Source organism: Sabethes cyaneus, chromosome 2, assembly GCF_943734655.1.
Source record: "Sabethes cyaneus chromosome 2, idSabCyanKW18_F2, whole genome shotgun sequence".
Classification (NCBI taxonomy): domain Eukaryota; kingdom Metazoa; phylum Arthropoda; class Insecta; order Diptera; family Culicidae; genus Sabethes; species Sabethes cyaneus.
Window position 1 is genome coordinate 38,173,527 of NC_071354.1, and position 26,067 is coordinate 38,199,593.

At 36.5% G+C, this 26,067-nt stretch overlaps 2 protein-coding genes across 2 annotated transcripts; one reads left to right on the top strand and one right to left on the bottom strand.

The window, feature by feature from the left end:
• Positions 1-14,852: 14,852 nt before the first annotated feature.
• LOC128734845 (chymotrypsin-2-like) lies at positions 14,853-15,691 on the top strand. The gene is made up of 2 exons (XM_053829220.1): positions 14,853-14,910; positions 14,979-15,691. The coding sequence occupies exons 1-2, from the start codon at positions 14,853-14,855 to the stop codon at positions 15,689-15,691; spliced, it is 771 nt and encodes a 256-aa protein (XP_053685195.1).
• Positions 15,692-24,867: 9,176 nt separating this feature from the next.
• Positions 24,868-25,730, bottom strand: LOC128735306 (chymotrypsin-2-like). Its single transcript, XM_053829796.1, has 3 exons — positions 25,673-25,730; positions 25,216-25,610; positions 24,868-25,158 (listed from the first exon to the last, which is right to left on the bottom strand). Exons 1-3 carry the CDS (start codon positions 25,728-25,730, stop codon positions 24,868-24,870), a joined length of 744 nt encoding a protein of 247 aa, XP_053685771.1.
• Positions 25,731-26,067: the final 337 nt, after the last annotated feature.

The window sequence follows — 26,067 nt, forward strand, 5'->3', positions numbered from 1 at the left end:
ACAAGCCCCAACTGCTTCACTAACACACATGCACTTTGCATTTTGAACACATTATTAAGCCCTGTATAGAGTTCCGAGCGAAGTGAAAATCCCATACAAAACGTTCAACTTTTTCACTAGCGCAAAAACTGCATTTCGCTTCACTCGGAACTGTAAACAAACGTGATCCACCGAAATTAAAGATTGTGGATGACATCTTTTTCACTTGGGTACTTTTCTTTCGCGCGCGTCTACGTTCGTGAACAAAGCTGCAGCTAGCGAAAACTTGACGTTTCAAGCCAATGAGTGTGTACAGGTGTGGAAAAGGGAAATATTTATTAATATTGGCAAAAAAAACTTCATGACTCCAAAAACATACCGCAACGAGCAATGTGGATTTTTTGTAGAATTAGACGTCACGCCAAACCGTTATTACTGATTTTTAGGTTTTAAAAACGTATTGATAATGTTTTGCGCTACACTTAATTACTGCAGCACCATTGCCCCACTTGTAAATACCGCATTGGCTTTAAATTTGTTTTCACTTCGCTCGAACTGTAAACCCTTCAATTCACTTCGCATGAACTGTAAACCGAAAGCTCATGAAATTATGAAGAGATCCACAGTCTTTATTTTCCGCGAGCGAAAAGACACGCTTTTTCACTTGCTTCGATTTTCACTTCGCTTGGAACTGTATACTATGCTTTACACGAACCGCCGAAACGGAAATTTTCTTGCGGTCTCTAAAGACGCACACAACTGAGCGGCCAATATTATTGCTTGTTACTTGAATACACAGCCATGCATAACCGACAAAGGGAAAAGTTGAAATAGCTTGCTTCGGAATCGCACTTTTCATCACAATTAGCCCAAAACATCACTCATTCCGATCCGCGGGGTATAAACTCATCGTTAGTCACTCTTGGTAATAAGAATTCCAACTAGAGGCACTCGCGTATATTAAATCAAAGCGAAAACTACGGATCTTTCGATTCTACTTCTCGCGAAAACACACAAGCGTCCGATCTCTCTGCTTTCCCATACCGAACTGCCATTTTTTTCATGCAAAGATATCCACAAAATTCCTTGAAGTTCATCCGCCGATAGCACAAGATTCCGTAGGAAATTACCGTGTGGGTAATTCAGGGGGCTCGCGCAGCTGCAGACCAAATTTTTACCATCGGATATATCTTGCAGAAATGTCAGAAGTACAATGTGCTTACGCATGGCATCTTTATTGACTTCAAAGTAGCATTCGATGCAGTCGATCGAGGCCAGCTGTCACCTATGGCAGATATTGCACTAACACGTTTTTCCGGGTAAATCGACGCGGTTGATCAGATCTACATTGGATCGAGTAATTTGTTTTGCGCATCTCAAGGACACTCTTGAGTCCCTTCGAGACGTGGCGAGGGTTGAGACAATGTGACTCTGCTTACTCTGCATGCTGTTCAACATCGCTCTTGAAAGGGTGATCCGACCAGCGGGCATCGAAATGAGAGGCACGATTTTCACCAAAGATGATCAACTCTAGACGTTGCAGATAACTTTGATATCATAGCCGGGAGCTTTGCGACGGCGGAGGCAATCTACGTCTTTCCATCTGAGTCTAGGAGGATTGAGTTGAAAATAAATGCGTCGAAGACCCAATAGATAAATAAAAGAGCCTGAAGGTGACGAACTAGAAGTAGTAGATGGATTCAAACTGAGACGAGACGTGTCAATTTGTAGCAGATTTTTAGACTATTTTAGACCAGCCGTGATTGGCCGTATTGAACCTTTTTTGCACGCATGAATAAACACAAAAAGGACACTCAGCAGTGTTGTCAAGAACAACGTGTGAAAAGTATCGAAAGTTTGCTGAAAAGAAGACAAAGAAGCCACTTGTCACGTTTCGTCTCAGGATTAGAGTATTTGGGATCTCTGGTGACCGCGGACAACAACACTAGTGGAGAGATCCAGCGGTGCATTCCAACGGGAAAACGGGCTTAATTTGCCCTTTGCAAAATGCGGTAAAAACAGAAAGCGGAGGGTGGTGGAGGCGTAGGGTAATTTGGGGGAATTTGGACACCACCCTAAGCAAATCACCTATTATCCCAAAATCTATGCATCAAAACTCTAAAAAGTTGAATCGTATACTGAGATTTACTTGTTTTCTGTTTACCAGCGGAGTTTAACAATTGTATCTAGCTTAGTTTGGCTAAAATAGGTTAAAATAAAAATAATGATTTTTTGGCATCAAAATTTTGTTTGGGGTGATATGGACACCCACTGGGGTGAAATGGACAATATGTAAAAAACCCGAATTAATCCACCTAGCGGTGTGACCTAGCCTTTCTACTGCTGCAATTATTATTTTTTAATTTCTCAGGAACATCTATAATTAACTTGACTATATTTTTAAATATCCGTTCCTTATTTTTCAAAATCCTTATCCAAAAAAGGTAATATCTGAATTTGAAAAAAAACTGAGTAGATAATTAGATATGAAAAACGAAAAAGAGAAATAGGAGTTTTTGTAAGTTGGCGCTCTTTCAGTTAATTATTTTTGCATGAAAATCAAAACTTGAGCTTCTTTTGAATAAACTTTAATGAAAAAATAGTCATTAGCTTGATCGTATCGTTTATACGATATTGCCCGTTAGATGTTTTAGGAAACGATGAGATCAAAGAAACAAAAGCAGCGTCATAAACATGCTTGAGGATGGCCATATGATCGATATAATTTTCGGCACTTGTTATTTTTGCTGGTATGAGTGGATCCATATTTATTTAGGCCATTACAAATATTTTATAAAGGTTTTGTCCTTCCGGTGTTCGGCCAATGAAGGGGGGGGGGCGAAAAAAAACAAAGTGAATTTTTTAATCGAGCAAAAAAAAACATGGATTTTAAGAATTTTTATTTAAGGTTTAAACGTGAAAACCGAATCTATTCTTGCTTATAATATATACGTTATTATTTTCTATGCAAAAATATACGAAAAAAGACAAAAACGAAGGAAAATTTTTTTTGACGATTTTCGCACCCCTATTCTGTATTTCGAACGGGTTTATGTTTCGTTCGAAACTGACATTTCGTTCGAAAAAACAGCGGCTCGAACGAAAGATCTTCATATGAAAAAACAACTCGAACGAAATATTTGCCAAGTCGATCGAAATATTTCAACTCGTTCGAAATACAGAATATGGGTGTCGGAAATTCCATTGGGCGAATTTCCATTTCTGTTTCATACTAGAAGCGTTAATTCAACTCGGAGACTCATTTTTCAAGTTTTTCAGACTGTAGAGCCCACAGACAATTGCTTTTATGAAAAGAAATGTGACTCATATCCTACAAATTATTTTTTTGCCCCATTTTTCAAGCCAATTTCCAAGGGGGGGGGGGGGGGGGTGACAAAAACTTAAAATATGATTTGCAATGGCCTTATTTATTTATTTATTTATTAAAACATGAGACATGACATACGATATTATCTTTTAAAGTGTGACTAGCGAAAACAAATCGTACAGAATTATTAGTAACCTTTCTTCCTCTTTTTCATATAAAATTTTGAAGCTCTAGCATCTATTGATTGGAAAAGCATCTATTGATGCGCAAAATTTGTTTGAAATAGGTATAAATTTATTTGGGAAAATCAACTCATTAGTATTTTCAATACAGTAGACTCTCGGAAAAGTTAACTCTCTGAAAAGTTAATTGTTCAGAAAAGTTAAGCGAATATTAGCTCTCATGTAACGCTCTAAAAAGTTAATTTTTGGCTAAACTTTTCTGAGAGTTTAAAATTTATTGGTTGTCCAAAGCGTTCATTCACACACGTGTGTTTTCCTTCTATCTTTATTTCTCATTTTTCGGTTTATTATCGCCTTTCCACAACTTCATACAGAGTATCCTCACAGCTGGGATTAAATTAAACTTCAGGATTTTTAATAAAAAACTGGAAAAGTGCAAACTCGGATTGAATTTTAAATGCAAAAGAAGGAACAGTAGGGAACAACAAATAAGCGCGAACATTGTGAAAACGTTGTCGTAGACTACGAAAAATCAAAAGTTACCTAGAATAACCGACTATTTTAAATTGACTGAAAGTATCATTTCATAAGGATCTTACATCTTACATATTTCTTTACATTACAACTTCCAGATTCCTAAAAATGTGTATCCTGTATCCGAAAATATATTTTTCGCTTTTGTATTTATCATTTTCGATGACTCTTAGGGCTACTCAGAAAAGTTAATATTTCGGAAAAGTTAATCGACCCATTCCCCAATCGATTAACTTTTCCGAGAGTCCACTGTACTATACACCACTAGGTATACCTATATGATTAAATCAAACACTTTTCTTCGCTTTTTGCTTTGCTCGTCCGATTGCGAGTAACAGCAAGTAAAGAAAATGACAATTGGAATGTTTCTCACTCTTCTTGTATTTCTACGCAAATTTTAAAATTGCAAATCGCATATACATACATACACACATACACGCATGCATACATACATACCTACATACATACATTCATACATACATACATACATACATCCACACATACATACATACATACATACATACATACATACATACATACATACATACGTACATACATACATACATACATACATACATACATACATACGTACATACATACATACATTGAATACAATCGACCCTTGATTGATTTATTTCGATTTTATACATTTTAACGGTTTAATATACGGCGCTGAAGTGTTAAAGCTTGAATAACTTAATCAGTCGTCCGATTTTCAGTAACTTGGTTTCGTTTTATAGATCTCAACAGTACTTTTCAAATGATAATAAATTGTAGGATGTTTCCTATTGAATTAATGCTTATGTGCAACAAAAAGCAGTTTTAAATACATTTTTTCCACATTTCTTTATGTAACTTTCAAACCACAAGCCCATTCGTCATGAAATCTCGAAGTTAAGGTTTTGAAAGACTCCCCTTTCATATGCAATCAATTTTGTTCAAATCGGTTAAGGGACCTATGAGATAATGAAGTCCCATGTTTTTCGTATTTTTATACATAACTTTTGAACTAAAAGTCCGATCAGAGTGAAATTAAATAGCGATCAATGGGACACCTAGACCTTTCATTTGACACTAAGATCATTAAAATCGCTCCAGCCATCTCCGAGAAATGTTGGCTCAATCAAAAGCGTTCCACACACACACACACACACACACACACATAAAATGCTCAGTTTTTGAAACTGAGTCGAATGGTATATGACATTCGTCCCGCTAGGCTTTCTTTCGATTTTCGGTTTTTCGAGTGATTCCTATACCTTTATACTATATTTTCATATAGTAGAAAGGCAAAACGGTTGTTTTTAACGAAATAACATACTGAGGCTCATAGCAGATAACTTAGGAACACATATTAACTAGTACTAGTGTTTCGAGCTTAATTCCGTCTATCTGAGTGGATGAGCCAGTTCATAAGTTATACCAATATCACTTTTGTTTTTTCGCAAGTAAACAAAACCTTATTTTGAAGAATCTAGATCTTATTTAAAGTTTTATTCGACATTTGTCACATGCAAGTGCTCCTGCATTAGTTCCTGGTGGTTCATAGAGGGTGGTCAAACCTAAAGCTGAAGATATAATGACAGTTCGACATATCGATTGGGATAAAATAGTTACGATAACAAAATGAATGTGACATTGCATTTTGCACAACCATAGACATTCAGGGATTAGCCCCAAGTGCATCAAAAATCACAAATTTCAATATGAATTTGAGTATGAGGGAAAATGACCAGAGAAATATTTCGTTCAGTTAGTTCTCAAACACATCGAAACCCGATTATTAAAATCCCTGACTTTTGTTGCGAATGTTCTCTTTGGCGATTGGCGGGATTGCAAAAACTCTCATATAATCAAAACCCATTCTTGATTGTCTATAATGATCTTTTCGGCGGATTCTTGTTTTAACATCACATGCACATCTGTTTTGTACTTTTACAGTATCTAGAATTAATGAGACCGACGAAATGGTTTAAAATAAACTGGACCATTTCACCCCAAAAAAACTGGCCATTTCACCCTACACAGCATACAACAATATGAGTTTAAAAAATTGGATTTATTTTTATACAATCTAGCTATAATTTTTTATCAAACAGTTTTTTTTTATGTAGCCAAACAGATCTGCACAGATGCACAATAATTTGAAAAGTTTGTTAAATCACTGGAAAAACCTTAAAACCTAGAGCATCGAAATTACATTTGGTGTCGTTTTAGGCAGTTGTTTTGTTTACATTTACATTTGGCAACACCTGTCAAAGTTAAGCCCAATTTTTTTAAGTTAATAATGGTGTAAAAAGATAAGGAAGAAGTTGAGAATAATGTGAATGTAGAGAAACTGCTACTTTCCGAGATAAAACACCTGTCCATTTTACCCCAGGTGTCCAAATCACCCCAAACGATCCTATGACTCACGAGCTACAGGCACTGCTTGGAGAGATTCCTACCCGATCAAATGAAAATAATAAAATTGTAACAGAATGAGTTCTGAATAACAAGTTTTTTATAACAAAATCTCCTTTGGGTTTTGTTATGAATTTGGTCTCGTTAGTAGTTAAAATAACAAGAAATGTAACGAGATTCGCTGTAGGCATATCCCAAATATATCTAATTATGATATAATAGTTTATAACAAGATGTGTCACAAAAAACAGACTTCTGCCCTGCTTTATAACCAAAATATAACAAAGCATGCTAAGTAACTGAACGAGATAGAATCTCTGCAAAACATTTTGCGTGTCACAAGTTTTCTATCACATTTATAACAAACTTTAATAGAAATATCATTTTGAGCTACAGTTCTGTTAGAATATTTTTGTTAGAATCATTTGATCGGGTATCGTACATCTGGCGAAAAACAATAGACTACGGTGGGCTGGACTGGTCGACGGAAACGGTGTACTTCACCAACATCCTGTTATAAAGCTGTAAGCTGATGATGCTTATTTCAATGTTAAGTTATTGAATATAATTTATCTGGGTAATTGGCTTTTCACGAAGTTTGTTGTAAGAATTGTTAAGCCCATACATTTCTTTCGAGCTTCTAAAGAAGGAATCTTGCTAATCTATTTTAGCCAATGTTTTTCTATAAAATGGTTCATATAAAGCCATATGAATTGAGCTATTCCATCAGAGGTTCGCAGAAAACAAAAAAAAAGGTGGAAGAGCACTATACTAAAGGCATGTTTTGTACAGGAACTAGATGAAAGAAGCAATGATTTGAGCTTAATAAACTGCAAAGAACTTTGCACGACTATTTTTCCTACTCTGAAAGTGGAATTACTTAGGGGGAACTCCTGTATGCTCGGGCATATTAAGTTTTTCAGATAAAGCTCAATAAATAGCGGCTTTATTACATCCCTTTGCCCTTTAATGTGGAGACAAACAATAAATTAGAGGCAAAAATATACAAAGTAACAAAATTTGAAAGTAGATAGTATTTTGTGTACAAATTTGCTCAAATCGAAAACTGTCCCCTATGCTCGGACATGATAAACTGATCTATTAAAACCTGCATCAATGGAAGAAAAAGATCATAAAACACTTTAAAAGTTGGATAAAGTTCTATTCACATAAACACTGACTTGTTCATGCTGGGGAACACTGGGGCATGTGCCCCACCTTCTATAACAAATTTAATGTATAACTAAATAACTTTTCAATATACAACCGGGAAGTATGGAGTTGTCAATTCAATAGCCCGGTAATAAAATTAATTGCGTTAAAATAGATTCTGCTTCAAGTTCAACTTCAACTTTAATTTCGAGTCCAATTTAAGTCAATTTTCAAGTACGATTTGAGTTCAAATACAAATCAATTTAATGTTCAGTCACAAATTTCATTTTAAAGGCAATTTCTAGTCTAATAAATTTTTATTTCACCACCGATGTCAAGTCCAATTTCAACCGCGTTTTCAAGTCCCCTGAAGGTCCAATTGTATGTCCAATTGCAAGCCCAATTCTAAATTAATGTTTAATTTTAACCCTCTAACAGGCAACATCGTAAAAAGGATGCAATCAAGCAAATGACTGCTTTATCATCACTCAAAACAAGCTCGAGTGTTGATTTTCATGGAAAAATATACATCTGGAGGACCGCCAGGTATGAAATAGTCCAATTTCTCTTTTCCGTTTTTCATGCCTAACGCTCTACCCAAATTATTTTTCAGTTCAAATATAGCACTAGATTGAAATAAAGCATGTAAATTACTCATAGAAAAAATTTGAGGTTGAACATTTTGTTCTAGATGTCCTTTTTCTTCTAAAGTAAAAAAGGGAATATTCGCACCATAATTTTTTTCGGAAGTTTTCAGAATTCTTGTTTTTGAAAGATGATAACGTTTGAACGCATGGTCAGAATGTTGTGATATTAATATCAAGATGTCAGGAAATCTGTTCTGAACATATTTTTTACATGGTTAATTCAAGATATATTTCATATGTGGCTCTGGAGCTCCAAAAGGGAAGGCCGTCTACACACGGTCTTACCCGTTAGAGCAGCGGTTTCCAACCTTTTTCGGTTCGCGTACCCCCTGACGGATTTCCCTATACTATTCTGCAGCGAACTAAAGTTTTGGCGAACCCCTGGGGGTTCGCGAACCCCCATTTGGGAACCGCTGCGTTAGAGGGTTAAAGCCCAAATTTAAGTACAATTTTATGACCAATAATTCATTTTAAGTTTTATTCCGCGCCTAATTTAATTTCATCTTGGATTCCAAGTTCAATTTAACTCTTATTTTAAGTCCAATGTAATGTCCGATTGTATGTCCAATTTCATGTCTAATTTAAATCCAATTTCAAATCCGATTTGAAGTTCAATACCAAGATTAATTTGAAGTGCAATTTCAAGCTCAATTTTAAGTACAATTTGAAGTTCAATTGTAGTATAATTTCAAGCCCAATTTAATGTTCCACTTTATAAGCAATCCCAAGTCGAATTTAATTGCAATTTCAGCTCCGATTTAAAGTCTAATTTGAAATCCAATTTTTATATTCGATGTCCAGCCCAAATACAAGTCAAATTTAACTCTGAAGTTCAATTGCAAGCCCATTTTGAGCTTAACATTTAGTCTAATCTAATTCCAATTTAAGTTTGATTCAAAGTCAAAAATGTGGCAAAATGGTAACGGTACGGTACGTGTTTTTTAATGCATATGTCTCCTTTATAAGTAAATTTTCTGTGCCTGGTAATTCTCCTAATTTCCTGATTTGTACGCCGCACAACAATTCGATTGAACGTGTGCAATATTAGGCAAAGGACGTTAATCAAATGGGCGACAGTCGGGTCTGTATGTTGTTGAAGAAAAAATAAAATTGCGTAACCCAAGTAACCAAAAGTTCCGATAAAAGGGGATTTTTTGGCTTAATCAGCCAATGAAATGATCATGAATAGAACTCTATTCAACTTCATTTTTAAATAATTAACCGTACTTTCAAGTTCGTATTTGATGATTAAACTTCGAAGGGAATACAAAGTAACTTCTAACAGAACTAGAAAGTTCGCAAAAAGTATACTTAAGTCGCTATATAGAACACTGTTCAGCCCAAAAAGAAACTCCAATAATTTTAGAAATAAAAAAAGATTGGGGGAATATTTTCCCATTTCTTCCTGTTTTGCAGATTCATGACATTTCTCATTAACTAAGGCATTTAATTTCGGTTAATAACCGACTGTTTTTTTTTAATATTAATTTATTGTAACTTACCACACACCACCAACCAAAATCTCGGGGATTTGAACTCGAGTACTTCTTTTCGGTGACTTAGACGCATACCACTGCTCCATTGCTGGAATATGCGATATGCGTCGGTTTTACTCGATGTGCTAATTTCTCTTTATCACAGCCCCGAAACGAACTTACACTTAATAACAACTCATCGGCAAAATTCATGTCACTAGCGGCGTCAGAGATGGTGCACTGCATTAGGATAGGCTTGCAACGCGGAACGCTCGGGTTCAAATCCAGCAGCGGTCGGTGTTAGTTAGGCTTTTTTTTATATGGTCTATCTTAATCGCATGACCGACGCAACCGACTTTACAAAAGTTAGGAGGAGGCGGAGGAAGAAAATAGAAAAGTATAAAAATAGAACTAAAAGTGCTGTTTTATAAACTTTTGCCAAAGTTTCTTCAGAAGCTGCTTAGTGCTCTATGCAGCGAACTTAAGGCAACTTTGAGTTCGGTTAATTACGAGTAAAGCTGCTTAGCAAGCTATAGATCCATATACATAAAGCTTGTTAACCTTCCTTAGACACCATTATCCGAACTCTAAGTTACTTTCAAGCTGTGTGTTGAACTTTCAAGCTGCATGTTGGACTTTCAAGTTGCTATAGATATTACCGGTACTTTAATGAGAATGAAGTTCGGTTTACAAATGTAGTGTCTGGTTGTTCAGCTAGAAAGTTCTGCGGAACTAAATTTGAACCAAATATGAACTTTCAAGTTTGTTTCTTAAGTGAAATTCGAACTTTTGGTTGCTTGGGAAGATATGCGATGTTTTAGCCTATGAAATCATATCAAATGTTTTATTGAAAGGTCATTCCTTTTACACTTTACAGGGTAAATTTTGATACCAATAGCGTAATATTTTTACCCGCAAGATAAGAAAAATTGAAAAGGCCTATGTTAGGAGTACCATAATTGGCGAATTATCATAATTAATGCTTTCTAGTAAAACTCTAGGAGTGCCGGTCTCATCCCTAGTGTCTGTCTTACCCGCTCTATCTCTACTGATAGTAATATCGAAAAACAAAAACGCCCCAGGCGTAACTCAATTTTGTAAAAGCTTAAGTCGATTTTTACGCCTGAAAGTCCTAGCTGTGACAACCAGATAGCCATATCGATACGTCGGGGTACGTTTAGCACTGTTGTTATCAGTGTGTACGTGTAGTGTATTCTTTTGTACAACGATCGGGGTACCTCTTGATGGATTTCCACTTTACTTAAACAAAAGTAATTTTCTTATTGCAAAAATATCGTCCGACTAGATCGAGAACTACGGAGATCCGGGCTGAAACATTGGGATTATTTTACATTTAATTTTCATAGATAAAGCAATGTGTGTAATGCGGGAAACATGAGCTTATAATTATTATGACTAAAGGGGACGGGAGGGTATTTCCAGCCCATTAAGCGGTAGCCTGAACAATATTCAGGAATTACGTTGAAACTATAGGTATTTATTCGAGACAAGATTTTTATACTTGTTGACAGAATAATATTTACTGAATATCGGCATGTATTTTGGTCTTAATAAAACGCTACTGAATTTGAGTTACAGTCGCGAGAAATGATGACGTCGCTGCTGCTAAATTGGGCTCATTTTCTATATTGGTGTCTGTGTTTTTTAAATCCGACTGGCCGAAATAGCCAGCACAGGGATTAAATGCTTTTCAAAAACACATCAAAAGAGAAACCGATGGATAACGTGTCGGTATTGCCTAGATACCGACTCATTGAACATAACTAGTTTTGCAGTGACAACAGCTTGCTGCAAGTGCTAGTGAATGATAATTGATTTATATTTTCATATCAGAAGGGAATTTTTGTGTTCTTCCGTGATAAAAAGAGGTAGAATTGTTCTGTGATACCATATTCACAGCTGTTTAGTTTCTAGTAAACGTTCTACAAAAGTTAGACGAGATTTTTTCAATTAAATATGAAATTTAACTCCAAAAATGAATTTTTTCTCACTTTAGGGGTCCTTAAAGTCATCTTAAAAATGACCCACATTCCTGAGCTCAACATCACTTGTTTTATATTCAATCCTAAGACTTTGGTCAAAATTTCAGCCAATCGGTCAACATTTGCAAATTTGAGACCATTTTTAAGAGTTGTAGAATTTGTTCCTTCTCATATATCACACGCCTAATCTTACAATTGAGCATTTTGTACACGAGGTAAGATTAGGCGGGTGATATATGAGAAGCAACAAATTCTACAACTCTTAAAAATGGTCTCAAATTTGCAAATGTTGACCGATTTGGCTGAAATTTTGACCAAAGTCTTAGGATTGAATATAAAACAAGTGATGTTGAGCTCAGGATTGTGGGTCATTTTTAGGGTCACTTTAAGGATCCCTAAAGTGAGAAAAATTTCATTTTTGTAGTTAAATTTCATATTTAATTGAAAAAATCTAGTCTAACTTTTGTAGAACCATAGTGAATGTGTATATATTCTGAAAGCTTGTCCTCTAAGCTTTCCAAGAATGTATAAAACACTTAAAATTGCTTGAAATTTTTTTGAGTTATTCATGATAGTATGTGTACACCTAGCCAAAAAACATTTTTTTGCCATAACTTGAAATTTTGGGGGTGTTAGGAAGATTTCAAATGTGTTCTTATGATGTACTAGGTATGACTAACAACGTACACTAGGTCATTTGAGAAGTATTTTTTCCGTGGAACACCGTGTAATTTTCACAATACCCAAGAAAAAATGACAGCGAAAAATGGGGCTGCCGACCACAGGCGTTGGTTACTGCGATCTTCACTTGGATTTGCATTTGAACTTAAAATTGTATCGGAAATCGGACCTAAAATTGAACTTCGAATTTGTAGAGGTACTTAAAATTACATTTAAAATTGGACTACATTACATTTAAAATTGTTATTGGTTTATTAGGACTTTTTAAACGCAAGACGTCTAATCCTTTTGTGTTCATTAGCATCTGATAGAAATTAGAGATCGCTATTGTCTTTTTATGTGGTAAGGTACCCCGGGGCAAGTTGGACCTAAAAATGCATAGTTTGGGTTTATGTCACTGCACTGTGTTATCTATACCTATGATTATTTCAAAATTCTTTCAGCGCAGAAACTCTTCAGTGGTATCACTTCGAAGGATTAATTAAGAAAAAAGCCTATCAATTTACATGAAATAAATCTGGAGGTGAATTTTCAAAATTATGGCGATAGGTCTCACTTGCCCCGGTAAATGGGGCAAGTGGGACCCATATTCAAATTTGATTGTGTAAGTTAATATACAGAAATGTTAAAGCATTGCAAGAAGCAATTAAAAACAATATTTGTACGAATGGTTCATTCAAAAATAGTGTAACAAAATCAGATCACAACGGGTGACTTTATAATTTATGTAAAACACAGATCATGAGCAATTACGCTGTAAAGCATTATTGTATTGAAATGTAGTTGAATATGTTGTTGTATCCAATTCTTGCGAGACGTAATTTAAGATTAACCATTGTTTTATAGCTCGAAAATACGATTATGATCTGTTTATTCTACCATGCCCAATCCGGTAGAGCTACTCATAAGAGATAGTTACGCTATAATAACCACAACACTTTATTGTTTCAATTCCAGTTGCAGATTTGCTTAATTATATCAAATTTGCCTTTCCAAGTTCAATTAACATCGTTTAGGTGTAACCAAAATGTGACGAAACTGTTTGTTCCGTCATAAGCTGTGCTAATGGGCTTCTTTTTTGGGGCCCCTTGGTTTAGTCCTTTTCGGTTTTATTTTAAAGCTTTACTGATATAAATGTTATGTAATTGAACTGAAAATGTTCAGTGTACTACTAAAAAATGTATTAAGACAGGAAGTTTTGTGCTGAAACATTTTATTTTTAATAAGTCCCACTTGTCCCGGGTGTTTTCAAGTGCCGATCTTCCCAGGTAACCAATAAGCATTAAAATAAGCAGTAAATCAGTTGTTTATTAGCATCGCTGGCGTTTTATACTGCAGGTTGTTGTTTATCAGCTTTTTGACTGCATAACTGTTGTAAATTGGCATCCAAAATTCTATTTAAATTCTTCTTGTTGGTAACTAGTTGCAAATAAGCATTGTCAGCACTATAAGAGGGCTAGCCGTAAAGTAGCCGCATATTTTGCCAAAATAGCATTTAAGTAGCATTTAAGGCAACTTAAATGCTCATTGGCTTGCTTTTAAATTGCATTGGAAATGCTTATTGGTTACCTGGGTTATTCAGTCCCAATTTTTTTAATACCGTTTGTCAAATTAAACAACTAGTTTTCAGGTGCAATTTGTTAATACACTCATAATGTTTACCCACTATCAGAAAAACATATACTTTTACGTAAAGTCTGTGGCCAAAATATCATTTATAGAAATGTGCGTCAAATTTATAACACAAAATGAAAATAACGCTCAAATTTAAAGTCCAATTTTGGTGTTTGGAATGCCTGTTATAAATAATCTATGCTTTTAATACATGCGTTTGAGTTGTATCTTTCATTTCTAGAAAGGTTCGGTTGGAGAAAATGAGGTTGCAGAGAGTTATGAGCTCCGTTCCCACTTGCCCCGTATTCTCACTTGCCCCGGGGTACCTTATACGCCTTAGATATGATCTGGCTTAGATTCCTGCCAACGCTGATAAGATTATTAGATAGGCGACAAAAGCACATAAAATTTTGACAGATAAAATTCTTGAGATGGATCAGTTTGTCGGATCTACAATATTTCCAGAATATTGGTAGGTTGTTTACGTTGTATGAATTTGTAGTAGATTATCTTGGAATACTCTACGTCAAAACATAAACAGTTACTACGTCGCCATAATCTATACAAATAAAATCAATTATAACGCTAAAAATAACAGTGAATACAAGAAAGCTGTGACATAGTAAACTTTTTCTGCCAAACAAAGAGGGACGTATGTGCATTATCGATAAATTAGGTTTCTGTATATTGACCGGTCATAAACAAGCTCCTGATAAGTTGTGATCAAATGGGTATATTTGTAGCAATGTACTTACAAGATCTCTTCAAAATGCATTGATAATATAATCATTCTCCTATAAAAACTTCGCCAGAAAACTCTGTCTTGCATTTCGACCCTGCAGTCTGGTAGAAACATGTTTAGACTCGCTCTATTGTTTGTGATTGGTAGTGCCGTAGCAGTTTTCGGTAATAGTAAGTACAGTTGAACTAGACGTATTATTTTGGATGGATTTTGGAGTCAAGATTTATTCATTTTCCAGCTCTCCCAGCTGAGTTCCTCGAGTGGGAAGGTAGAATCGTAGGCGGACAAAATGCTGCATCCGGTCAGTTCCCGTACCAGGTTTCACTGCGTTCATCTGCTAATTCGCATTTTTGCGGTGCATCTATAATCAACAACCGCTGGGTTCTCTCGGCCGCTCATTGCACCGTGGGACGTACGTTGGCCAATACTCGAGTGGTGGTTGGAACCCATTTGCTGCTTAGCGGTGGCTTTTCCCATGCTTCATCCCGAATTGTGAACCATGGATCGTACAATTCCAACACATTAGCCAATGATGTTTCGCTGGTTCAAACGTCAGTGGCAATTGGCTTGAATAATCTTGCTCAACCTATCGGCTTGGGAGCTAACTTCATCAATACAGCCAGTGGTGCCATAGCCTCCGGATGGGGACGCCTGGGAGCAAATGCCGGAATTCCCAACAACTTGCAGTGGCTGAGTACCAGTATCATTACGTTGGCCGATTGCCGTGCCCGTCATTCAGCAGCTAACCGGGGAAGTGTCTTCGACAACACCATCTGTACGCTGAGCCCATCGGGTCAGGGCATGTGCATGGGAGATTCCGGTGGTCCGCTGGTACATGGCGGCAATCAGCAGGGTATCGTCTCGTGGGGAATTCCATGCGGTTTGGGCGCCCCTGATGTGTTTGCCCGTGTTTCGTCGCACCGTACTTGGATTTTGAACAATGCTAACTAATTTTTATGGTATTACATTTGGCAAATAAAAATAATGTTCAATACTTGAAAAGCATGTACTGGATAATTGTACGTTGTCAACCAATATGAGCTGTCGTGAGGGCCTGTGCATTTTACTTAGAAATTTTGATGCACGACTGCGTTTTATGGGATGGTGGGCATAAAATGGGGATAGCAATAGTGAAGCTTCAAACATAGCTCTAGCCATCCCATGTCCCTATCTAGTGCCTCCACGTGGCCATACTCGGTAATGCTCGAAAATGAGTAGCTAAGCTAGGGGGTACGATGGCAAGGTAACCAAATCTTTAAAATTTGATTCGTATTTGACTAAATATAGCTGGATTTCGAATTTGGCAACAAATGCGTATCGCCTATGTTGCCAAAATCGAGACCCTTTTTCGATATGAAAAAATTTAATGTTAATGCTTTAGAAATTGACTAAATATCATTAATCAACGATTGCAACCCTCTTTTGTTTAAAAAGTCCGCCAAGAGTTGTCCGTCCAGTGCAAATAAGTTATTGACACCTTGTGGCAAGACGTAGTCCTACGGCAATAAGAATATTATTGTTCGAAGCCACATAACTTTTTTTCATGAACATACTGAGGGCATCATGTTTTCGTCATTTAAAGCATGTAGGTATGCGGAAACTGGTTGATATTTAAGCATATGTTTGGGAGTAAAATATCTTGTGTTGCCAAAAACGAATACTTTTGTTGCTAAAATCGAGGCATGCCAAAATCGAAATCCAACTGTATTTTATTTATATTTTATCTCATGTCTAGTTATATACGTGTCGACTCCCGTGGTAAGAATATACCAAATGAGTTTGAAAGTCTGAAAGCAATAGTAAAATCCATATGATTCTAGTATTACTTTCTGGCGGGGCTTGATGACAGCCATATGATGCCGGGATACGCTGCAAGTACTCAGTCAATCTCTCATGGGTCTTTGGATTATCAATAGAGCTAACACCTTCTATAACCCGAAAATAAGATAGTTGCAGAGACGTATGCAGCTAGCTTTTTTTCATAATATCACTGCCGGACAGTGGGAGATAGATGGGTTACACACACGACTGCGTTTTACGGGATGGTAATCCAAATCTAAAAAATGAAAAATTATTCAGGATTTGAATAATTTTTGAACGTACGTTTATATCTGTTTTATTTCTTAACGGATTAGTAAGGTTTTCTGCATCAACCAAAAAGAAATGGGTCCACCTCTTGCTTGACTTCTGATCAGCTTTGCCCTATTTTGAGTGCCGCTGCCAATTTTCAGGCTTATACCATTTAATTGGAAAACTATGTAATCTACCAATCCATTCTGATGGATCCAGTTTATCATTTGTTTCAAAGACAAGAGTGACTTCAATTTCCATATTGCAAAACACATTGTTGAATACCGAATCTCCATTACAACGTTTTCAAATTAAGTAAGTCATTTTGTAAACTTAAATCTGATGTCTTAAATCATGGAGGTGTTAACCATTTTTGAAAGCTCATTACCACATAGTACATCAGTAATTTCGCCAAGCTTTTTAGTAATATGATATGATTTTATTCTTGTTTCAGGACGGCGAATGGAAATTCGGTTCTGCTTGAATAGCTAAAATTACTTAAATCCGGCTCGAGGACCCGGGTTCTTAACCCCACAAAGGTCTTGAATGACCCAAACTGTTAAAGTAACTTTGATAAGAAAAAAAACATCCTTGTAGCTCTGTAGGAAATCTGTCGCAAAGAAGAGAAGGTTTGGAAGATCGGCGTCAAAAAGGCCCAGGCATAGCAGAGGCACTAGCAACGAACTGAGAACGGACTTTGCAGTGTTGGGTAGAAAGTAAGATCGCATGATAGATTGAAAGACAACCAACGAGAAAATGAGTCTAGAAGATAAAAGACCGTTTCTTCAATTACAGCATAATCTACATGCACTACTCGTGCGAAAGTGGAAATGAAGCATTCTACGCAATATTCGCTTTCGCTTCGCTTTTCACGTTATCGAGAAAAAAATATTTGAAATAAGGCAAAAAATATGGTGTAAAAAGTACTATGCCCCCTTAACGCCCAGGTCGGAAGGGAGGAGATATATAGACCGTCAATAGGACCCCATGCCATGCACACCGACCAGAACAACACCGGCCCACAGTGGTCCGGTTTCGGAAAAGTGCGGACATTAGCAATTGAGTAAAGCAAAGCAAAGCCTAGGTGCTACATTTCGTTATCGAAACTTGACCTTCTGTTTTATTCGACAGACTTCGCAGTCAGCTGTTAGAGTACAGGACAATTGCAGGGCCAGTTGCTACCATCCTATTGAGTCTAACAGCCTCTCCCAGCCGAGATTCGAACATACGACGACTGGCTTATTAGGCCAGTGTCATACCTTGAAGCCAACTGGGAGGACAGCAATTGAGTAAAAAATGCATAATTTTTCAAGAGCGGTGTCTTCGGAGAAGTTTAATAATAAAATATAGCGTATCTTTCTGTACTATTAGGGTGACCGTAAATTCACCTATTAAGGTGATACAAACTGATGTTTTTTTAAATAATTTAAAAATTTGTTTTCTCCAATCAGTTGCAGAACATAGTAAAATAAGCAAGTTTGCTGAATATAGTAAGTACAGTTGGATTTCGAATTTGGCATGCCTCGATTTTGGCAACAAAAGTATCCGTTTTTGGCAACACAAGATATTTTTCTTCTAAAAATATGCTTAAATATCAATCAGTTTCCGCATACATGCTTTAAATGACGAAAAAATGATGCCCTGAGTATGTTCATGAAAAAAAGTTAAGTGATTTCGAACAATAATATTTTTATTGCCGTAGGACTACGTCTTACCGCAGGGTGTCAATAACTTATTTGCACCGGACGGATAGCTTTTGTCGGGCGTTTTAAACATAAAATGGTTGTAATCGTTGATTAATGATATTTAGTCAACTTCTAAAGCATTTACATTAAATTTTTTCATATCGAAAAAGGGTCTCGATTTTAGCACGGTTTCGATTTTGGCAACATAGGCGACACGCGTTTGTTGCCAAATTCGAAATCCTACTGTATCTTTTACCGGTTGCAAAATATAATGATAATAAAGAACACTTAACGACAAGGTCGTCAGAGTACATTTATGGCAGTCAGTATGGCACCGCATATCACCCTTCCCTTCCCTTCTTCAGTGTACCAACATGCTCCCATTGACTCGGCATACTATCACAAAAAAATAAAATCAGTTCAACTAACCTGCTAGCCGTAATAAGATCTTGCAACTCAAAGCACTAAACATTGCATTCTTTAGGTTCTATTACTTTTTGGGACATAAATCACACTAAATATTAAGATTTCTGCCCAATTAAAATTCATCGCTATATTTTCACTTTTTCGCCGTTGATTTTTCATTAAATATTTTCGGCTGTTCCATTCGTCATATCACTCGCGAAACTTTACTTGAGGCACAGAAAACTTTAATTTGCCTCCTGAATAGTTATTTAGTAATACCGTTCTGATTCAAACTTCGAACACTTAAGCTAAACTGAAACTTTCTTCAAAGAAAAATGTTCGAAAACATCTTTATTCTACTCCCATAAATGGTTTAATAGCATGACAATTTGATTATCTTCATGTTAAAATTTTGAAAATGAGGATAAAATGTTAATTTACATTGAAAAACACTAAAACACTGCTGTTCGGTTTTGATTCAAACTTGGAACACTTTCATGGTTGACATTCAAAGCTCGAATATTTCAGTCTCAGACATCTAGCAATTTTATTACTTTGAAAAGTATTAATGTTTTTAGTGTCGTTTTACCTAAATAAGTGAATTTTCATCCTTTTTCTAAACACTGTCTTTTTAAATCCACCTAACAATATGATTTAAGTTTTTCACACAATAATTAGTTTCAATCCGTACTACTGGAGTCAATCTGGGTATAACCGACACTGTGGGTAAAACCGACACCCCTCGATTTGTTATGTTATAAGCTGTTTTTTGCAAATCGTCTAATGAATTCTGTTTACACTTGTTATTTCTTACGTTTCGAGTCATTTTAACATCGCCAAACAGCAAAACAAGACCAGTAAGCAGTGAAGAAACAGTCCTTGTAAAATTTCGCAAGTGGAATTTAAGAGTTTTAGTAGGAAAAATTTGTCTTTAGTCTACTTTGTAAAAATACAGGCGATTTTTTCGTTCATTGCTACTCTAAACCATTGTTCTGAAAATTTGAGTCAATTCGGGGTAAAATCGACACTTTAAGTCAGGACAAAGCCGACACAGGCTTTGTGCTTCTAGATAGTATGTGTTTTAAGTTTAATGCGTTTATTTTTATGTTTTGGTATAAAACTGAGAGTATGGGCCGAAAAACAAAAGAAAAATGTCAAAATTTGAATTTGGTTTTGACCATTGAATTAAAAAAGACGAACTCAAGGATAAATAAAAAATCTGAGGGGGAGGAGGGGAGGGGGTTGATTCTTCCTCGCTGTCGCTAGGTATACTATAGGCCCCTTTCCTGAGAATCATAATTTTTCAAAGAAAAGAATTCACCTGATATTTATAAGGTGTCGGTTTTACCCTGACAGAGTGTCGAGTTTATCCGCACTGCTGTTTAATGCGGCTGAAGATACAGAGTTTTCTTTTTCATTATATATCAAAAACATTCAAAATATGTATCAAACAGACCTCGTGGAATGAAGCATTTAGAGTTGAACTATGATAATGGGAAGTTTGTTGGTCAATAATTGACGTACAGATATGGAATTTCTGTGAAAATTGTTAGGGTGTCGGTTTTACCCACAGTTCCCCTACCACATCTGAAGAAAGTTAACTTTGAATAGCTTTACAATGCACATAATTCATTTTCCTGAAGGAAAATCCGGAAAAACCTGATATTATTCGTGGGTGTTCGAAGTTTAAATCACACCTCAAAACGTGATTCAAACTTCTAACACTTTTTATTTATCTAATATCTTTGAAATAATGCATGAAATATTGTATTTTAACTATGCTTAAGTACATATATATCTTGCACTTACCTAATAATTGCGAAGTGGAAAGGTAAATGTTCTAAAATTGGTAAAATAATGCAAACGAAAAAACAGCTACTTTTGCACGAAACGCTAAGAGTATGCGAACGAAGTTAAAATCTGAGTTCTTACTTTTTTCCGGCGCCTGCTGATTTCTTACAAGGAGTCCTACAGTTCAATGTCATAGCTCACCGGATAGAGGACATTCTAACGAACACGGTGGTGTACAATAAGCATAATATGTTATCATATTAGCGATACTAACGAGCATTTTATTCTGAAGTGTTCGAAGTTTGAGACTGTTCTAAGTTTGAATCAGAACGGTATACCATGCTGCATCAATATCCGGACACTTAAGCAGGTCATATTTTTAATATGCTCCGCAAACAATAATTTCGCCACATTCTAGTAATTGGTTTGTACTATAATCAAATATAAAGCTTAAATTTGCAATAACACATCAATTTTACAATAAAAACTCACTAAATACATATAAATAAGAAAAATAAACAGGCTTGTCTTGTTCATAAATCTTGACACCTCACATCTCAGTGAATCAATATCCGGACACTTTTGAATCGTTTTCCGGACAGGCAAAACTTTCTCATATTTTGTCTGAGAAATGTAGGCCTATAAGTAAACAACTTATCACTTGTTACATGTAGTATTAAACAATCATCTCACTGGACATTTTTTTAATTTTAATTGCACTTTTGTGTCATTAACGGTACGATTCTAGTCAAATACGACACTGACTCACTTACCTAACCAGAGAATGAACATTCTACATTAAATGCCTTAAAGTATTTTGGATTTTCAAATATTTTGCCGGTTCCATGGATCGAGGCTCCTTCTTCCACACCTTCTGCCTGGTTCAACGTGTCATTTCGCATTTTCTAAGAAAAACATTAGGCAGTTACCATTAATAGTCAAACATGTCCGGATATAAAAACATGGTTTTGAATCCGGACAGCGTAATTATTTACAAAAATACACCTTATTTCATCACTTTAATGAATGACAACGTCTGAATTAATTAAAATTTACTTTTTTTGTCAATGCTAAGTTAAAAAATTGGTTTCTTTGAATAATAAGTTCCCAAAACCTTAAATCGCGAAAGCACTCCTTTTTAGTAATCTAAAAAACTCGCAGAAAAATAACACTGTTTGACACCAACGTTACGTTTGGATTTATTTAAGTTATTTCGCTCAGCCTACTTAACCACCGATTATGTTTAAACGATCTTAGATATATTTGCAAAGTAAACCACAAAGCTACACCTCATAAATTGGATATATTATTACTTAATAAGGATAAATTAGTGAAGGTGTCCGGATATTGGTACCGTCCGGATTTTGATGCAGCATGGTATAATGATTTTGCCGAAACTGTTCCCTTGAATTGATAGGAAAAACTTCACTTCGTTTCAATTGCAATTCCGAATCCGCGACCGTCGTTGTTGTACGTTGCCAAGAGAGAACGTTTATAGGGTAGACGCACCATTAGTGGTGGTAGTACCAGTAGTGGTGGAAACTTGAATTATTCCATTATTTTTGCATATTTTGGTACAAGTTTGGTAAGTATCGAACTACCAGTAACAGTATTATTTGATAAGTATCCAACTTGTACCAAAATCTGCAAAAATAATGGAATAATTCGAGTTTCCACCACTACTGGTACTACCACCACTAATGGTGCGTTTACCCTATGGAGTGATGTCGATGTAAACATTTGAGCATGAAATTAACCAATTATTTTCGCTATTAAATTAAAGGTCGTACAATGTCGATAATCTATACATATAAAAATGAATTTCTCTCTGTCTGTCTGTCTGTCCGTATGTTCCTTATAGAATCGAAAACTTCTGAACCGATCGCCGTGAAAATTTGCATGTAGGGGTTTTTGAGGCGAGGGAAGGTTCTTAGGATGGTTAGAGACGCCTCCCCCCACTAAGAGGGGGGGCTCCCATGCAAATGCAACACAAATTTATGCATAACTCGAGAAAAAATCTAGCAAATCGAACAATATTTGACATGTGGGTGTTTTTGGAGACAAGTATTTTTTCTATGGTGAAGTGAGACTTTACCTCATTTTAGGAGGGGGGGCTCCTATACAACTGAAATACAAATTTCCTCATAACTCGAGAACTAAAGAATCAAATGGAACCATATTTGGGCATGTGGGTGTTTTTGGAGGCATGAATTTTTTCTATGATGAATTAGGACCCCTTACCTTTTTAGGAGGGGGGGGGGGGGTCTCCCATACCAATGAAACACAAATTTCATCATAACTCGAGAAGTAATCAAGTAAATAGAAACAAAGTCGGCATGTGGGGGGTTTTGGAGGCTGGAATTTTTTTAATGATGGTTTGAGACCCCTCACCCCTGCAGTAGGGCAATAAGGACTCTCATATAAATAAAACAGAAGTTTTGCGTAATTCAAAAACTAATCGAACTCGAGGAATTTTAGACTCTTTCATAAAACATTAATCAATAACAAGACCACCAAAAACTATCAATAGTAACATTAGATAATTCAGCGCGAGACGGCCACAGGCCGCGAGTGTTGCCGGCGACCTGCCGTCGGAAGTGCCGGCCACTGCGAGGGGCAGCCACCCCTATCTAGGTTAATTTATTTTCCTAGATCTACTGACCTCTATTACTTTCCTTCAGTTGGGTCACCCCTGCGAAATGGCGAAATGGTACTTTCTACGAAAAGATTTTCCGTGAAATGGTACATCCCGCGTAAGGTTTTTCGCGAAATGGTATTTTGCGAAACTCTATATTTCGCGTTATGGTCAACTGAGAATTGGTGTTCCGCAAAATGGTATTCGGCGAAATGGTTTGTAATGATGGCGAATATTTAAGTGCTATCCGCTTTATTTTATCAGACTAAGCAATTGGGAGAGTTATTTTCTACTTTACTGTGAGGGAAATTTGTATATTAAAACACCCATGAACCTCCCAGAAACTTGCAAAACTCGAGATTGTGACAAAGGCTATCCGAGATTCACGATTTACGTAAAACACAGTTTAATTTGTGGCAATACGAAGTTTGTCGGATCAGCTAGTATACTTATAAAATTCACTGATAATAAAATTCACCGTAAACAACATTTTACGTGATAGAATTACTGTCGGGTCTAGTTCAAAAGCAAAAATAGATTCAATAGATTCGCGATTCTACGTTTCATAATTGTTCATAACAGATTATTACCTACTACTAGCAACTCTATTATCAACAAAACGATAGTGGCAACAAGTATTAAAATCAGTAAAAAAGCAACTGGACTCTGATGACCTTCACCTTAAAAATCAATTATGCTCAATAACTTTGTACACAATTTTTTTATTGCTTTCGAGTGTTTTACAAAGTTATTCAGTATGCTAAAATACACATTTTCTCACAAGTTATACAATATATGGAAAAAAAAAATTCTTTGTCGTAAAACATTCAAGATCCATGATATTTTCATGGAAAGTGAAGTTTATGAACTTACATCGCATAATGTAGTTTGAGAAAAATTTGTTTGTTGTTTGTTGTTCCCAGATAGATTTTTCAGGCCAATTTCACAAAATTGGGTGACAGAAACTTTAAAAATAATTTGCAATGGCCTAAATAAAAATAAATAAAATCGGTGCACAGAGAGTAGGACAGCCCTGTCATGGGATCAAACAATGGTATTTTAGTCAAAGATTACGTTAAAACTCTGTTTCTTATGCCAACTGTTTTTCGTCTGTCATCATTTCGCCACCATCACCAAGCTTCAAATGATATTGTTGTTAGAAAAAAATTGCTCTATTGTTATTGTATCAACACTTTTTTTTATCAGACAGATACACAATTCTACGATGATCGATAGCAACAAATTGGCTTTCTAATCAGAAGCGTATATTTTACAAGCAATCGTTCTTATCAAGTGGTGTAGAATCGTAAATGTTTTCCACCTAAAAAAATTATACGTCTCTAATAGACTTCTCTATTTAGACAGACTTCCCAGAGGACTGTGAGGTAGCAGAGGGCCACTCCAGTTCGAATGCACTGCGACTAGTTTTTTAAGCCGGCAAAAGGGACGCTAAATAAGAGTTCTAAATAAGAAATTTCTTTCAATCACAATGAGAAACCAAATTGACCTTCGTTAACTAATCATTGAAATTACATCAGACACTATTGCATGGTGTGCGCCAGAACCCATCCTCGCTGGCTAGATACTCGTGTAAACACATCCGGATGAGCACCTCCGCAGGACATCCCCCAGGACACGATACCGTGCAGTTCGCCACCGTAAACCAACGGAGAGCCTGCGTCACCCACACAGGCGCTTCGGCCCGCAGGATAAGTTGTACACATTACAACATCCGGAATCAGTTCATCGTTGAAGTGGTCTCTGCAGGACTCCAATGAAATTACTTGTGTCGTGAGATATTGCAGCCAATCCGGGAAGGCAGGACTGCCCAGCTACAAGAAAATGAAAAATTACCATACTTAGTAAATATTCACATTTGTATAGTTTACCGAACGACGACCCCAGCCGGAAAGCACAGCTCCAATGGCCGTGTCTATGCGATAACTGGCCAACCGAAGAGCGAATGTATCGGCCGAGAGCATTATTGGCGTTCGCACTCGAACAACTGCCACATCATTTGCGAGATAGTTGAAGTTCGGATGAATGATGATCCTGTCAGCTTGATGATTAGTTCCACCTCGCATCAGACTCTGGCTGCCTGTCAGAACCAGTATTTCCGCCGGATCCTTTCCCGAAACACACTTAGCTCCCGTAATTACCCATCGATTGTTCAAAATAGCTCCGCCACAGAAATGCATCCGCTGCTGGTCCCGTAACGATACCATGTAAGGGAACTGTCCATCGCCGGCATCTGTGCCTCCGGCGATACGCTCTTGCCATGTTGCTAGAATTTTTGTAAACAAAACATTATTCGAAGAATAAAGGATTAAACACAAAACTACATACGGCTCGCTGCGGCCACAGCTAGACACAAGCTCACCAGCAGGATACTGATTCGATGCATTTCTAAAATCGTTCTACGGCGCGGGGCACCCGATGCCGGCTTTAAAACCCGTTAGATTATCACCAGTGCCTGCCATATCGAGTAGAGATAATCTCGTAGAGAGTGTAGAAGGTTCATACAATGATGTTGTTATTTTCTATGTGATTTGAAAATTTTTTCCGCTCGCCGAGGTGCTTTTACTTATATTTTTGATGTGGCTATTTCTTGATTCTTGCCAATATTTGTGCATTTTTCTGTTCACTTATTTTACAAAGGATCTCTGGATTTCTATCTACCACATACAACTGTCGTGTACAAAACATGAGCAAAATGTATTGCAATTTAAAGTTTTTCGTCT

Excerpts from the sequence above, each read along its gene's own strand:
- LOC128734845 (XM_053829220.1), top strand. The coding sequence starts at position 14,853 with ATGTTTAGACTCGCTCTATTGTTTGTGATTGGTAGTGCCGTAGCAGTT. Across the intron at positions 14,911-14,978 it reads CGTAGCAGTTTTCGGTAATA|CTCTCCCAGCTGAGTTCCTC; the intron begins GTAAGTACAGTT and ends TTCATTTTCCAG.
- LOC128735306 (XM_053829796.1), bottom strand. The coding sequence starts at position 25,730 with ATGCATCGAATCAGTATCCTGCTGGTGAGCTTGTGTCTAGCTGTGGCC. Across the intron at positions 25,611-25,672 it reads AGCTGTGGCCGCAGCGAGCC|CAACATGGCAAGAGCGTATC; the intron begins GTATGTAGTTTT and ends CAAAAATTCTAG. Across the intron at positions 25,159-25,215 it reads CCGGCTGGGGTCGTCGTTCG|CTGGGCAGTCCTGCCTTCCC; the intron begins GTAAACTATACA and ends ATTTTCTTGTAG.